This window comes from Apium graveolens, chromosome 8, assembly GCF_009905375.1.
Source record: "Apium graveolens cultivar Ventura chromosome 8, ASM990537v1, whole genome shotgun sequence".
Lineage (NCBI taxonomy): Eukaryota > Viridiplantae > Streptophyta > Magnoliopsida > Apiales > Apiaceae > Apium > Apium graveolens.
The window spans coordinates 40,561,553-40,578,801 of record NC_133654.1 but is presented as its reverse complement, the minus strand read 5'-3'; the positions used below and the strand labels follow the sequence as shown (position 1 = coordinate 40,578,801).

Genomic DNA, 17,249 nt, shown 5'->3' with positions numbered 1-17,249 from the left:
GTCGGACCGGGATTTTTTTCAGGTTTTTTAAATTCGGAATTTTATCCAAACTTTTTTAAATCAGGCTTTTTTTGTATCGTGCTTTTCAACTTTTTTCATATCGAGTTTTTTGGATTTTTTCTGGAGCGGATCGGATCAGATGTCCGGTGTAGTAAAGTACAGTATATGATTTTATCCTTAAAATAGGCATTTCAGACGCACTGTATTGTAGGGCTGTATTGTAGGGCTGTACAAACAAACCGCTCAACCGCATCCAACCGCTTGCAACCGAACCGCATTTGCGGATAATCGCGAAATGCGGGTTGATTGTGGATTTAAATTTTAAAAACCGCTCATTCGCGGTTTGGATGCGGTTTTAAATTTTGAAAATCGCAAAATCGCAACCGCAACTCGCAACATATATTTATAATAAAATATATTTCCAAAAATGTAGTTGATATCATATAAATTAATAAGTATACACATTTATCAACTATATCTTAGGTTAATGTTAAGACTTCATTCATAAAATTCACAATCATTATAAGATATATAACCAAACAAATGAAAATATAATTAACCTATAATTTTTTTTATCCTTTTTTTTTTCTTTTCTCTCGTCTCCACATTTTTGTATGTTTTTAATATCTTTACTCCACATGGAGCATTAGTTTATATTTTATTTTTGAATGTAATTTATCACGTAACTTAAACTTCAATTTATTAATATTCCGAATTTATTTTTTTGCAAATTATTAATTATTTTGAAATAAGTGGTTGAACCGCAAACCGATCCGCAATAATCGCAAATTCGCAACCGCAAATGACGCGGTTAACCGCAAATGCGGTTGCGGATGACAATTTTTTAAAACCGCTCTTCGCGGTTTGGTTCGATTTTACCCCAAAACCGATCCGATCCAATCAAACAGCTAATTTTGTTTGCGGTTTGTTTGCGGTTTGGTTTGCGGATGACAATTTTAAGTAAAGAAGTATAAGGATCGGATTGACGTGGTTTTATGATAAAATTGAAACTGGAACTGCGTATCTTTGAATTTTAAAATTGAAAATCCAATCAAACAGCCAATTTTGTTTTGATTTCAAAATTCTGGGTCCTGTTACAAACAGTTCGAATTCGGTTCCAAAACCGCACAAAACAAGTATAGTTGTTTGGATTTGTTTATTTTAAAAAAGAATAAAAAGCTTACTTGATTGAAAATGTAGAATGAATGAAATTGATAAATTCTTTTGTTCTTTTGAAATAAGTATGCAAGATTTTAATCAGAAATAACTCAAGTCTAACATAATATTTATTAAAAGAAACACATAATTAACAAAGAAAATGAAATTCCAGGTAATTTTGGACAACAAAACGGCAAAACAGGATCTGTTGGATGGTAGCTGATCTCTACTGCATCTGCATTCTCAACAAAAACAATTCTGCAACTTTATTTTAGAACTAAGAAAAACCAAAGATTATGCATTCGTGTTGGTGCGTCTTTGGTTGTAAGATCATTTCACATAGAAACATCATTGTAATAGAGTATTCATTTGCAACAGACTCTTGGCTGTTTCTAGAAATCTTAAACAGTAATTCATCTTTTATTATTAATCAAGAATGTATATTTAACAAACAGCGCAGAGGAATCTAAAACTCCGTCCTCAAAGCTGAAAACTAGTGACATTGGATCAACATTCTTTACTAGAGTTTTGTACCATCCACAACTACGTGTCCAGAATCTCCGCTTCCTATACAGCCATCTTCAGAAGATCTAAGCTAAACAGCGACCGATGTGGTGAAATTTCCTGTTTGCATTGCCTTGCGAAGAAATATTCTTTAAACGACTTGATTGTTGAACTATTAAATTATAGGTCGAGGGATGCTCCCGTGCTACAAGTGAAAATTCGTCTCTGTATTGCTTCATTCCTTCAACCAGTAACTGCCAAATTAAAACTCCTGCTCCAGCTTCTCTCTTCTTTGCGGACTCGTATATTTTGTCGTAAACTTGTTTCAGTAATATATCTCTATCATACGGTCCTTCTAATTTCTTTCTTAAAGGAGAGCCAAATTCTGAGAACAGAACTGGTTTTTTCAAAACTTCCTGACCATCTTTTATATGGGCATCCATCCAATTTGAAAGATAATCTACCATTCCATCTAAGTCGGAATGTGGAATCCTGCATCATAACATAGATTATTTTTTTTGGAACGCTATTTATTGTTTATGAAATAGAAATAGTTGAGTTTTTAATGCTTCAGCTTAACGCGTGGGGAAATGAAGTTAGTCAAGCAAAATAAATTTGACGAATACAAGTTTACTTACCAGCTATGTGGATAGGCATGGACTGAAGCAAAATCTATGTTTTCAATTGCTGAGTTCTGTATGAAGTCTGATCCAAGTGATGCTGCCCATTTCCCAGGATTTACTGTGGATTTCTCCGTTGTTTTGAAACCGTAAAACCCTTCTAGCCCGACAGTCAGAAGATGTTTGGGGTCCAAACTTTTGACATATGCAGCCATCTCTGTTATCCAATTCTGTTTGTAGGTAGAACAACATCAAGTTAACACGAATGACATAATAATACGAGGTATGGAGTACGGACAACATAGATAATAAATGCATAATGATTTTAAAGCGAAACTCCAACAATAAGAAAACAAAACAAATATGGTTACCCATTCTGAAGAACTAACTGATAAAGATTTTCAAGAAAATGATAGTATACAAGTAAGATGGTCCTCTTTACAAAACAACCTAAATAGCCTCGGCTGTACTTTCAATCCATTTAGAAGGTGCAACTTAAAAGGAACATGCATCTAAAACTTTTATGATTATTCACCTCCAGAGCAGGAGCAGATGAACTTGATTCACACCGGGGCTCATTAATCAGTTCCCAAGCAAATATAGCTGGTTCTTCGGAATATTTAACTCCAGTTAAAGAGTTCCTTCGTGTCACAACAGCCTAGATTGTAGACATACAGTACAGTGGTTAGAAAAGATAAGTGTTTTCTCTAAGAGCTCATCTCACACTTTTTCTTTACTGATAAGTACTCAGCATCGCCTACCTTGACATAATCTTTGTAATACTTTTTGATGACAGCGTTGGAGAAAAATGAATCACTTGATGAAGATACATTAATTCCAGCTTCTTTTGCCCACCTGACATACTGAGCTTTTCCGCCAAACGCATTTAGATTGTTTACAAGACTAAGAATCAACCGAATTCGATGTCTCCTTGCTTCAACTATCACATAGTCTAACCCCTGAAACGGTTGAGCCATTACATATAGTGCCATAAACTAAAAGTATAGACAAGTCACTTGACAATATAAACACTTAACTTTATATGAGATTAAACACTTGCCAGAAATTAACAAGTCATTCATTTTGTTAGAATGCTAAGCTAGTTTTAGTCGAAAAACATCAATGGTTCAGGCTACTTTAACCAAATGAAAGTTTATATCGAGACCGAACAGTTGTATAATAAATTAAGATCCTATTTTCACACTGAACAAACTTTAAACTTTAAATGACAATAAGCTTCCAACAGCATAGACTTCATATTTTAAATGAAAAGCAGATGAAAAACATGAAAGAGCCAAGTACTAAATACTACAAATCTAATTATAGGAACTTTACACACATATCAGGTCATGTTTCCCTTTATGTTAGCACAAACTCCACAAACCAGCTACAAATCAAGAGTCACAGTACTAGAAATCGCGATCACAGTATTATCACAGGCCTAGTAATACAAAACGTAGGCTAAATCAGTTAATATTTCACCACCTATATATATGACAACTAACCAAAATTGGATAGAAAATCTTAACAAAACCATCTCTAACAGCAAGTACCAGAGAGGTGGATATTAACTGTTAACAAATCAAGCACTGCAAAACATAAATTTTGTTCTTGCAACAACAGAAAAAAGATACTATCCAGAAAAAAACAACAAAACTAAGTCACAAACAATAAAATTAACTTGAAATCAATAAAAACATCAAGAAATATAACAAACCTTAAAGACCCTTTCATTAAAAACACCAGGTGACACCTGAAGAGCATTAGGAGAATCACCATCACTAAAAGCCCAAGTTCTACAAACAGTCATTCCCATTTGAGCTCCTCTCTTCATCATCTCAGAAACTCTTGATTTTGATGGACCATTCAAACTATCTTGCATCAACCAATAAGAATTCCAACCATTTACATAAAAGTCTTCGAAACAAGTTTTCGAACTAGTCTTGATCATAAATCTTGTTGAGTTAACTCCCACAAAGCTCATCTTTGGTTGCCATGTATAATATACTGGAAATTGTATATGATCATGGAAGTTATAGTACAGAATGGATACAAGGGAGAATATGCCAAGAACATGGTAGACTTTTATGTGTTTTAAATGAAGATTCATGGCTGTTTTTTTGGATTGTATTACAAGGGGTTTAAGATATATATAATATGGGCTTGGTTTTTAAGCTTTTGTTGTCTGAATGACAGAGGGTGAGGAGAGTTTCATTTGGTTTTAGTAGGCGGGGAAATTGTATTTTTTTTCTCTTTCCCTGGTCAATGTTAACTTTTTTTCTGTTAGAGAGAATACAACTGCATTACAAAATCAGTACCTGAGATGATAATGATAATGATATGATTCAAAGAAAAGAAAAACACATGATAAAGTTATTGATAATGATAAAAATGTAGTGTATCTTCCTCTCTCTTTTTTGGGTACATCACATTTCAATTCCGGGATGGCAAATGCGGTAAAGAAACTTTTTTCATGTACATAAATTACCAAATGGAAAATTCATAACGACCACTTCTTTTTATTCAAGATTCTGCCTGAAAGTTAAAAAAATTGTGCTTGTTGGTAATTGTTTATCAAACGTTTTGATGTTTGAAATTTTTTAGGAATATTAGTACTGATAATATAATATTTTATCATTGACTTTTTTATTTAATACCATTATCATGTAATATTTCAAATATTAGTTGAACATTATAAAATTATATGAGATATCTTAATAATGTTTGTGTAGCTGTATATTAATTTTTTCAGGTATTCTAAAAATCGGTCAACTTGGACGAGTATTCGGGACTAGTGAGCCGATTCGTATTTAAGCGAGTACTCGGCCACAAACGAGTACTCGAAAAATTGATCTATTATTGAAATTTTGGAGACGTAACCGAATTGATCCGATTTTCAAATTTACAAATCTTAATTTTTTCTATGGTTTCATTAAATATTTTTATTTAAATATGATACCATTTTCCATACGAAGGTCATATATTTAAGATGTTTGTACATACGAGAGATATCGATTTATATAATTATAGAATACTAGTAACAAAATTTAATATTTTGGATTTTTGCATAAATATTCAAATTACAGAACATATTTATAAAAATTTGTATCAACCTCACTTGGAACCACATATACAACCGTTTCAACCTCATATCCAACCACATATGCAACCGGTGTTCGTCTTTTTGCAAATATTTTCATAAAAAGTAGTATTTTTGGTAAATCCTTATTACGAAACATCCATTTAAATGAAAAGTCTGTATGTTGGATTTACTTTTAATATTTTGCTAAATGTATATTCTTAAATTTTCATGATCACTTACAAGAATTCATTTCATTCCGTTTATTCCTGAATAATTTTTTTAGAAGAAAATAAATTTGAATATTTGAAGAAAGTTTCCTTTTAAGTTTGTTCTCATAAGGGAAGGAAAAATAAGCAATTTTTTTTTTACTTTTTTATTAGATTCGAGAATACAATGACAGCGCATGCTTTAATATATTTTCATACTGTACTGACTTTGTTTTGCAGAATACATGAATAAACATTTTATTTGAGAATACATGTATAAATATTAAATATTTTATGAGCAATCTTACAATATAAAATTCACAATATTTAATATATTTATAAAAAAAATATGCTGAAATTTGCCTCGAAATCTCGAATAAATTTCACCAAGTATTAACAAAAGCTTGAAATACGATAGGTTCGACTCGACTTCGATTCGATTTAATATATAATATATAAATAAAATATTAAATATTTATATAAAAATATATTTATAATAAAAATTAAAAATAATATAGACTCGATAAGGCTCAAGAACCTTACGAGTCGAGTAATTTGAAACTTGAATTCGGCTCGATAAATAATTTGAAAAAGTCGAGTTTGAGCACAACTCGATTATTACAGATCTGAATTCAAATATTTTACAAGTGTAGTTCGAATAGCCCATCAACGGTTTAACTCGTTCACAGCTCTATTCACCCACCCCGTCTGAATATAAAGACTTTCGATATCAAATTTATGATTTTTAAATAGATACTTGTAATATAATTTTCAGTTTCGCATTTTAAAAAAATAATGTCCATTTAACTATTACTAACGAATTGGTATAATAACCCGTGCGATTTAAGAGTCATTTTCTAGATTTTTTCCGTGTACCACACAATTATAATTTTTTTGATTATTTTCTTAATAGTAAATATTTTGATACGTCTCATATATATTAAATACAAGTTATTTTTTTATCAATGTGTATGATTTTATGTAAGAAATTATCTATGGGTACAACGTTTCTTAAATAGCTCATTAACCAAATTATATGTATTCTTGTTTATATTTTGTAATTTATATTATTTAAATGAATACTTTGAAATAGTCACTGTCCGTTTAAATTGAAAACAATTAAAACTCAATCCATAGAATACTGTTCATATGTTTATAGAGAGATATATAAAAACTAACATATGTGTTGAACTTGAAGTTGAGCAAAATTTTTGAGTTTTGGTTAAATAAACTACGAGTATTGAGCCCTTTTAATTCAAAGTCATCATTAATGTACAACTACATTGCTCCATTTAAGAGAATTTAAAATGCATAATTAAATTCGTAAATGACTTAATTGTAAGATTTAACAAAGTAAAATTTACACGATGGTTAAAAAAGTTGATTTTAAATGAAAAATATTATTTTTTAAGATTCAACGTCTAGGCTGATATTATAACATTGTCAATGTCATAATCGATTAACTAAAATTGACCTGATGTTTTAGTTTTTCATCCTTTGAACAAAGTACTAATTTTATACGATGTGAGATAATTGTCAATGTAATAATTTATCAATTTAAGTTGACCCAGTCTACCGAATTTTTAACACATTTAAAAAATTGATCATTCTTATTTTCACACCATAAAGACTGTTATTGTTCTTTTCAAGTGTATCAATGAATACGAGTACGATTGAATAGTTTAAGTGATTAAGTATTTAATCTATGTCGTCCCGGATTATGGACTCGATTATGTCTCATCGCGAAAATATTTTCGAACAGATACTCAATTGTAAGAATATAAGTCATATTAGTAAAAAAAACTGAATACAACATTAACATTGAATTTTTTACGATTAATAAAGATAAAGTCATATGCGCGTGTGTATGCATATAAATTATTCTCTGTAATATTTTTGAGTAAATTATATTAATATCGTTTATTTATAAGCTAAAAATTATAAAATTAATATATATTTTAGTGGTTATTAACATCTAGCGAGCTAATTGATTACTCAAAAAATATGCATTTATTATTATTCAAAATTTACAACAATTTAATAAATGAATTGCAATTATTTATTTATAGTCGCACTAACACTAACAAACAATTTATATATAATTTTACTCAACTAACTATCAATCATAGTTGCGACATAAGAATAATTTATATATTATAAAGATTAATTACTGATATTCATGATTTCTTTAAAAGATTTCGAAAAAAAAATTATACTATTATTATCATTCAAATTATTTTCAAGTTCTTTTCGTTAACCATTCTAATCTTTCTTTTAGGGATTATTGCGGTTGGGGCGGTGCGGTTTTTTTTATCGAAACCACCAACCAAATCGCGTGTATGGTTTTCTTAAATTCTCAAATGGCAACCGCAAAAAAGCCGCATAAATCGCAATACAAATATGCGGTGCGATATGGTACGATTCACCGTGATTTACACCTTAATAAAATAACTAGTTAAATTTGCACATTAAACTAAATTTATATTCGACAAAAATCAGTTTGCATATAACTTTCATTTAGTGAACCGTAAATAAATAATATTCTGTAAATGCTAGGTGAGTTCTCTATGTGCCCGTTTGGGAAATCTTAAAATAAGTAACTTATGACTTAAAATGATTAAGTGCGAAATAAGTGATAAGTTGATAAATACTTATAAGTTCTATAAGTGTTTGGATAAATTTACTTATAAGTCAGAATTTTTTTTACTTAAATGAATTAAAACAAATAATTATTAAATATAATTATCTTAGTTCATGAATCTTAAATTATAAAATATTTAAAAATTTATATTTTAAAATCAAAACTTTAGAAAAAAGTGAAAAAATGAAAATAAGTTGGAAAAAAGTACGTCACTGCCAACTTTCAACTTATCAGCTTATAAGTTGTAAATTCAGCTTATAAGTTGGGTCGACAAACACTCGTCGATAAGCTGTTAAGGGCTTATAAGTCATAAGTGGCTTATAAGCCGGTAGCCAAACAGGCCCATATGTATAATTGTACGTACTTAATATCATCATGACATAATGTACTGATACATCGGGAATACTTTCGGTTTTTAAACATATTTTCCATATAAAGCTATCAATGGTTCCCAAAAATACCATTTTAAAGTCTCAAGAAAGTTAGGCACTACTATATATTATACTTTTCTCAATCAGAAAAACATGTTCACAGATTAACAAATTAATTAACAAACTGAACCAACTTGCTGCCATAATTAAATTTAATCAACTAACAAAAATTAATTAACTAATTAAAAGCATTTTCAAGTGTAGTAACTCTTTTTATTAGTTAAAACAGTGTAAAATATATAGTCTATAATAGTTAGTCATAATTGAAAAATAATATTGATTGTTATTTTTAAATTTTAACGATTTTATTCATATTTTATATCTATTTTTTGAAAAAAAGATGTTGTAAATGAATTATTAATAAATATTTTTTATTTAATACAAGCAAAAATAAAATATACAATTAATAATAACTTTTTTTGATATAATAACTACTTAACAAACATTACCAATATATTATAAAACATTTACTAATTTTAATTATTAGCGTTTATAAGTAATTTTTATAAATACATAATTTACATTAAAATAGTTATAAAAGAAATTAATAAATTTAGTTAACAATAACTTTTTTGAAACAAACAATGATTTTTTTTTATATTTTTATAATAAAATAATTTTACACTTAACATAAATAAAATTAAAATGTAATATTTAAAAGTAATACACATATATATTATAACTATTAAATTATGAATATATATACATGTATACCTACACACATGACTAGGGTTATCGCTGGAGAATACATTTATTTTGGAGAGAAATGACGTGGATGTGATATAGATGATGGATTGTTATGCAATATATGTAGCACGTTGATTTCTCGTTATTTAAAATTTTTGCTAATAGGTGTGTATGTTGGAGAGACGTCTTTTTTACATGTTAGATATATTTTTAATTTTTTGGTTTCCACTAGATTTTATAGCTAACAGGTGTGAAAGGATATCTTCGATATATTATTTATTTTGGTATTTGTACGATTAAACATAAAATTAAGTACACATAAATCCTTTCCATTATGACATGAATTTAATTGATCCAAATCAGAGTCAAAAAGTCAAACTAGCAAAATCATGTCTTTTAAACAGATAGAAGAGATATTCCATTTTTACAAAACATCAAAATTATATCTTTATGGAATATATCTCTAAGGCAATATGATCAAAGAATAAACATCAAGATATGATGTTTTTTAGATCTGTGTTGCAACAGGAATATAACAACAAGCTCGAATAAGGAATATTGCAGAAATATTCTTTAGAGGTCTCGTGCTATATCAAAAATATTTAACTCTTCACTCCAAAATATATCTCTACATATATTAAAAGATTTTTTATTCAAATATTATTAATATTCAAGGTTGGAATATTAATATCCAGTTCTGCAACTCATTTATGAATACTTACAGTAATTTTCTTTCGTTTCGTAAAATCAGCATTTCTCGAAGAAAATATTTCAAAAATACTCAAACACATTTCCTATCATCCAAATATATTTTATATATTAGGAAATATATTTTAAGTATTTATACAAGTCAAAACTTTGGTCAAAAGATCCATCTCCTTTATTTCAAGACCAACGATATTTTTATTCGGAAGAAAGGCTGACATAACAGTTTCATTTTTATATAAAATACTTCCACATGCTATAATGGCTTGAAATTTGGTATGGATCATTTAAATGGTATTTTATAAGTATGGTAAAAAATTCATAGTATTCAGAGAATTTTTGTCCGGGCACAAAAATCGAGGCAGTCGGTCCCACAGTTGACCACGTTTGACCTAGTTACGATTGACCAAAATTGACCAAAACTTGCAGGACATTATTTTATAATATTTAAGTAATTATCATATTTTTTATGATATTTATTTAAGAGTTTTTGGGGTGGTCATAATTAATGGTGCTTAATCCTTAATTAAAGTAATTAAAGAATGATTAAAAGAAAAGGAAAATATATATTTAATATACATAAATATATATATCAGCTGAGATTTGAATGAATACTAGCTTGTGCTTCCTTCCCACTTGCAAAGAAACACAACCTACTTGCCATGTCATCAATCCATGTGATACACTCCGTCAACCATTCATTCCTTCTCACATCTCAACCATTCATAGCACCCAACTTCTCCTATAAATAAACCCCCACCCCACCCATTTTCTTCAAGCTAAAGAGCCACAAAGTTGCTGGGATTTTTTCAAGAAGTGCTTCTCTTCATCTCTTTCAAATTCTATACACACACTTCTTTTCAAAAACCTTCTCTCTCTTCAATATACTTACATATATACAAAGTTTTTGAAACCCAAGCTTAGCTTCACCCAACCAAGCTTTATCCCAACAAGTGAGCTCATCCACTAGCACTTCCCGGCCTCCCGAAGGGCTGCCCAAGTTCGACCAAAGTGCCAAAATCCGGCCGAATCTCCGGCAAATTTTTTCGGCGAACTTTTCCAACCGTTTTTCAAAAGTGTTTTGTAGTGAGGTGAAGTGACGTGAGGTGATTCTCGTTCTAAGACCCAAGTCCTAGACGTACTAATGGGGAGTTAGTAGTCTTCGCACCGTGAAGAAGAGGAAAGACCCAAGACCGGATCACTAAGATCCAAGACCGACAAAAGCTAAGGAAGTCAAGTCCACACAAAGGCTCTACAACAACTTTGAAGAAATAGCGGGGAGTTATTGTCTAAGATAAGTTGTGTAGGTATTACATTTATTTTGAGGTGGTGACCCTTGTGTTACGCACCAAGAAAAATACTTGTAAAGGGTGTAAAGGCTTCTCCGCCTACTAAAGGAGCGAGTTTATTATAAGGGAAAATCCCGAGTCCGGGAGAGGAGCTCGGGGACTGGAGTAGGGGTGAGCGAATCTATTAGAGGTTGCGCCATCGCGAACCAGGATAAAATCACCGTGTGGTATTTTCTTTCCTTGCACTTTATCTTCCGCACATATAAACTGCATAACCACTCGGTAAAGTTTTAAAAAGGGATAAAATATTTTTAAAATTCCACACCAATTTTTAAATTGGTAATTAAGCTATTCAACCCCCCTTCTAGCTTAAAATAGCCCTCTTACGGAACCTTACAATTGGTATCAGAGCGGTGCTTTTTAACGTGTTTGTTAGTTGATTTGCAGATTTACAGGCATAACAAAAAATGATCCGAAATGGCGTATATTAATCCCGTTGGATGTGGTGAAGGTCTATCTAGCTCACAACCTCCTCTATTTGATGGCACCAACTTTGCAACATGGAAAACGAGGTTTCATATTTATGCTAGATCTCAAGGAGTCAAAGTTTGGATGGCTATAGAAGATGGTGTTCGCATTCCTACCAAAACTATCGATGACATCATCGTGGAAAAGAAGGTTAGTGAATACAACTTAGAGGAAGAAGCCACAATGAATATAGCTGCAAAGGCAGAAATGGTTCTCACAAGTGCACTTGCTGGAAAAAGAATATAAAAGAGTAAATAATTGCAATTCGGCACAAGAAATGTGGAACAAATTAGTGGTAACCTATGAAGGAACCACTGATATAAAAGATTCTCGGATGGATACATTGATCCAAGAATATGAGAACTTTAAACTCCAAGAAGGAGAAAATATTATCGATATGGAAACAAGATTTACTCGTATTATCGATGAATTATCTCAACTTGGAAAGAATTATACTCAAAATGAAAAGAATAGAAGAGTGCTCAAATATCTACCTCCTAGTTGGAAGGTTAAAGTCACTACTATAAAATAGATGCACAACTTAAATGAGTATAAGATTGATAACCTATTAGGAAATCTTCGTGCTTACGAAGAAGATAATGTTCCGGAAAAGGTTGCTCCAAAGGTGGAGGATAAAAAGAAAAATATGGCTATAAAAGCCATATTAATTGATGAAGATGAAAACGACGAGGAGTTAAACGAGGAACTCCAAAATCTCGAAGAGAGTGAAATTGCTCTACTCACGAGACAACTTCGCCGTGTACTTCAAAGCAAAGCTCAAAGATACTAAAAAGGCTTCCTAAAATAAAATAATCAACAAAGAGTTTTTAACTCTAACGGAATGCCAAATTACTCTCAAAATTATTCTTCCAACTATAAGAGTAATTATCCGTCAACGAGCTACAATAAAGGCAAAGGCAATCAAAATATAAATACCTATAGTAATGCCAATGCCTCTACAAACCATCCTGTTTACACTCCTCCAAAACCTAAAGATCCATCTCCGGAGGAAACACAAGATGTGTGTTTCGAGTGTAAACAACCCGGTCATTATAAAAGAGAATGTCCTAAACTTTTAAAGGGACGAAGTCTCGTGGCCGAAAATGGTTGGGATCTAAGTGAAGATGAAGAAGCTCCGGAAGCTAGTGAAGAAGTGGTGAATCTATGCTTGATGGCTCTCGGAGAAGAAACTACATCTAGGGAAATCTCCTCTACAAATGAAGAGGTAACATCTAACTACGTCTCAATTAAATCATTATTGGATGAATCTAATTTATCACTTATGGACATGAATAAACATGATTTAATTGGACTTGTGGTAGAATATAAAAGTAAATACAAAGATGTTGATCAAAGGCTTCACTTAGTATGGTTCGAGAAAATGAAAATAGAAGAAATACATCATACTCAAAATAAAGAGTATACTCGGATGATGGACTCAAGAGTCCAAGATGAAAAAGAGATTACATCTCTAAAAGATCAAAACCATCTCATCAGGGTTGAAGTAAATAAATTTCAAGAAAATATAATCAACCTTGAAACAGAGAATATATCATTAATTTTCAAAGACGAAGAGATGGAACGTGAAAATATACAATTGAATGATAATATTTGTAAACTTCACGTTGATCTATTGAACTTAAAGATTTTAAATGAATCAAATGTTCAAGATATAGAAACATCTTATAAAAATAATCTTGATAAAGAAAATGAGCTATTAGAAACCAATGAGCTTAAAGGTGAAGCTCTAAGGTTAAAAGAAGAAAATTATAAACTCATAGCTCAAATTAAGGATCAAGAAAGAATCCTTAACAACAAGATTGATGCCTTAAAGAAAGAAAATGAAAATCTTGAATAAGTCATTCAAAAATTTACAAAAGGCAATAAGATGTTGGATCAAATGGTGCATACAAAAACCTCATATAATCATGAAGGTTTGGGATATAATAAGAATTCTCCTCCTAAAGGAAATACTCGGAGATTTGTATCACCAATAAAGACTTCACCCGAATCACCATCTTATAAATGTTCTTATTGCAATAAAATGGGACATACCATTCAATATTGCAAATTCAAGAATGGTGAAATTAAGGGAAAGTATGTATGGATTCGCAAGGAATCATACAAGAAAGATGATAAATGTGTGCCTCATAAAAATATGGAATATAAGAATCCAAGGCAACAATGGTCTCATCAACCAACTATGTTTCAAAATAGAAATACACAATATCATGTAAATGATAATGCATTTAGAAGACAAGAACCTCTTAGTAGAAATGCTTATGCTACTTACCATGCTAATAATAGAGATAATGTTTATCATGCTCCATCAAGATTTCATGATAGCTCTAGGTATTATCAACCTCAAACTAGGCCTTATGCATCTAGAAATATTTATATGCATAATGATGATTATACCATGCCTAGATTCTTTCATAAATCAAATGTTATATATGATGTACTAACCCCAGGAACCTCAAGACAAATGGGTACCTATAAATTTAATGAATCATGTATGTAGGTTTGTCTTGCCGCGAAACAAGACATATGGTACCTTGATAGTGGATGTTCAAGACATATGACCGGTAATAAGTCACTCTTGAACAACATTAAAAAGGTTACCGCGGGGAGCGTAACATTTGGTGATAGTAGTAAAGGAAACATTGTCGGCATCGGAGATATCGGAAATGGGAAAGTTAAAATTTCCGACGTTTAATTGGTCACCAGGTTAAGGTACAATCTTCTCTCCATCAATCAATTATGCGACAATGATTACATGGTAATTTTCTACACTACTCATTGTTCTATATTAGATAAATTTGGAAAGTTGGTTCTCACTTTCCCTAGAAATAAAAAAATTTATACATGTGACATGAGCAAGCAAGTGAATGTGTGCCTAATCACTATAAATGATGATCCATGGCCATGGCATCGAAGATTAGGACATGCCAACATGAAGTTTGTTAGGAATATATGTATTAGTTTGATGATAAGTTAAACAAAACACTTAAGTAAAAATCTAGTGTTTGCATCCTCAACGGATAAGACCACTTTGGCTATCCGTTGATGGAGTAGCTTTACTTAGAAATAAGTTTAGTAATGTAGCACATTTCAGTCTCTGTATTTAAGTTATAATTCTTAGAAGTTGTGGGAAATTATAAGTTATGTTGACTACTAGTGGATATGCAAATAGGAGGCTAATTGTAAATATTTCATGCCTTGTAATTTTGTATAAATGAAGTAGTATCAACTGATAGATTAAAGGCCTTCAACGGATGAGAAACAAAGCTTCAACGGATGTCTCTAAAGCATCAACGGATAACATCCATCAACGGATGAGTGCATCAATGGATAAAGCTTCAACTGTTAAAGTTTCAACGGATGTCTCTAAAGCATCAACGGATAACATCCATCAACGGATGAGTGCATCAACGGATAAAGCTTTAACTGTTAAAGCATCAACGGATGTCACTAAAGCATCAACGGATAAATCCATCAACGGATGAAAGCTTCAACAGATGCTCAGTTTCATAGCAGTTGATAGTGACAATTCATAAGCTGACAAAGGCACATGGGTTGACAGAGACAATTGGAATGTGGTAGCCTCTTGGAGGAATCAAGAAAAAGCAGCATTTCCATTCTGGTGCAAACAAGGAAGTATTCAAAGATTCTAGAATTATCTTAGATTGCATTGGATAGAGAAATGAAGAAGAAATATGTGAAGAACTATTTTATGATTGTATTTTATCTTTGTCTTCACTTGTAAACTTGGTGATATATAAACCAAGTTGCAGCTAGTAATTAGGTGTGACTTTTCCAGAGCTGTTTAGAAAAACATAAAGAGAAAATCATCTAGTTTGTACTAGGAAACAGCTGTGAATAATTCTTTATATCACATATTTTCTGAAATACACATCTCTGGTGGAACAAAAAATCCACCAGAAAAGTTTTTAAAGCATTTGTGTTCTTTACATTTGTGTCTTGAATATACATCTGTCTGCACCTGCTCAAAGCAATTCATACACATCTGTTCATCATACACTTAGCTTTTGAAACTGCTCAAAACTTGAAAAAGTTTTGAGATTTACATTAAACCCCCTTCTGTAAATCTCATTGTTAGTTCCTTGGGAATAAAAATTGGTATCAGAGCAAGCTCTTAACATACAAAGAGTTTAAAGATCTATTCTACTAACATCATGAGTAAGAAGGATATTGGAGTGAAGATTCCAATCCTGGAAAGAGATAATTATCATCACTGGAAAGTGAAGATGCATCTACATCTTCTCTCTCAAGATGAAAGCTACATAAACTGCATTGAGAATGGTCCTCACATCCCTCACAAAGTGGCCACAACTGCCACTGCCACAGTTGCTGTTGGACAGTCTATTCCCAAGCCAAAAGCAGAATGGACTGATGAGGATATTGAAGAGGTTCACAAGGACAAGAAGGCCATGAACATTATGTTTAATGGCATAGACAAAGATATGGTTGATAATGTCATTAACAACCAAACTGCTAAGTAAATTTGGGATACTGTACAACTTATCTGTGAAGGTACTGAACAAGTTAGAGAAAACAAAATGCAGCTTCTCATTCAACAATATGAATATTTTCATTCTTAAGAAGGAGAATCATTGAATGATACCTTTAATAGATTTCAGAAACTATTGAATGGATTGAAGCTGTATGGCAGAGTGTACCAAGTCAAGGATTCCAACTTAAAACTTCTGAGGTCTCTACCAAAGGAATGGAAGCCTATGACTGTTTCACTAAGGAATTCTCAAGATTATAAGGACTTCACACTTGAAAGATTATATGGAATTTTGAAGACCTATGAACTTGAGATGGAGCAAGATGAGCTGTTGGATAAGGGAAAGAGAAAAGGTGGATCAGTTGCACTTGTAGCTGAAAATAAGAGAACTAAATCCAGAAATGAAGAAAAGACAATGCCAAGTCTCAAAATTGGCACAAGCAAATCAGAATCAAGCAAGGGAAAGGAGCAAACAGCTGAGGTTGAAGATAATTCCAGTCAAGATGACTCTGATGATGTTGATGAACATCTGGCTTTTCTGTCCAGAAGGTTTACAAAGATGAAATTCAAGAAAAACACTAGAGCCACTAAGCCAAACAAGAACATGGTGGACAAGTCTAAGTTCAAGTGTTATAACTGTGGCACAAGTGGACACTTTGCAAGTGAGTGCAGAAAGCCAACTTCTGAAAAGAAGAAATTTGAGCAAGTGGATTACAAAAAGAAATATTTCGAATTGCTCAAACAAAAGGAAAGGGCTTTTCTGACTCAGGAAAATGACTAGGCAGCTGATGGAGCCAATGAAGATGATGATATGGAATATGTCAACTTAGCCCTGATGGCTAATTCTGATGAAAATGAAACTAGTTC

General features: G+C 31.5%; 1 protein-coding gene across 1 annotated transcript; it reads right to left on the bottom strand.

The window, feature by feature from the left end:
• Positions 1-1,566: 1,566 nt before the first annotated feature.
• LOC141678128 (mannan endo-1,4-beta-mannosidase 6-like) lies at positions 1,567-4,562 on the bottom strand. The gene is made up of 5 exons (XM_074484374.1): positions 4,000-4,562; positions 3,044-3,241; positions 2,818-2,940; positions 2,301-2,512; positions 1,567-2,154 (listed from the first exon to the last, which is right to left on the bottom strand). Exons 1-5 carry the CDS (start codon positions 4,390-4,392, stop codon positions 1,749-1,751), a joined length of 1,332 nt encoding a protein of 443 aa, XP_074340475.1. The 5' UTR covers positions 4,393-4,562; the 3' UTR covers positions 1,567-1,748.
• Positions 4,563-17,249: the final 12,687 nt, after the last annotated feature.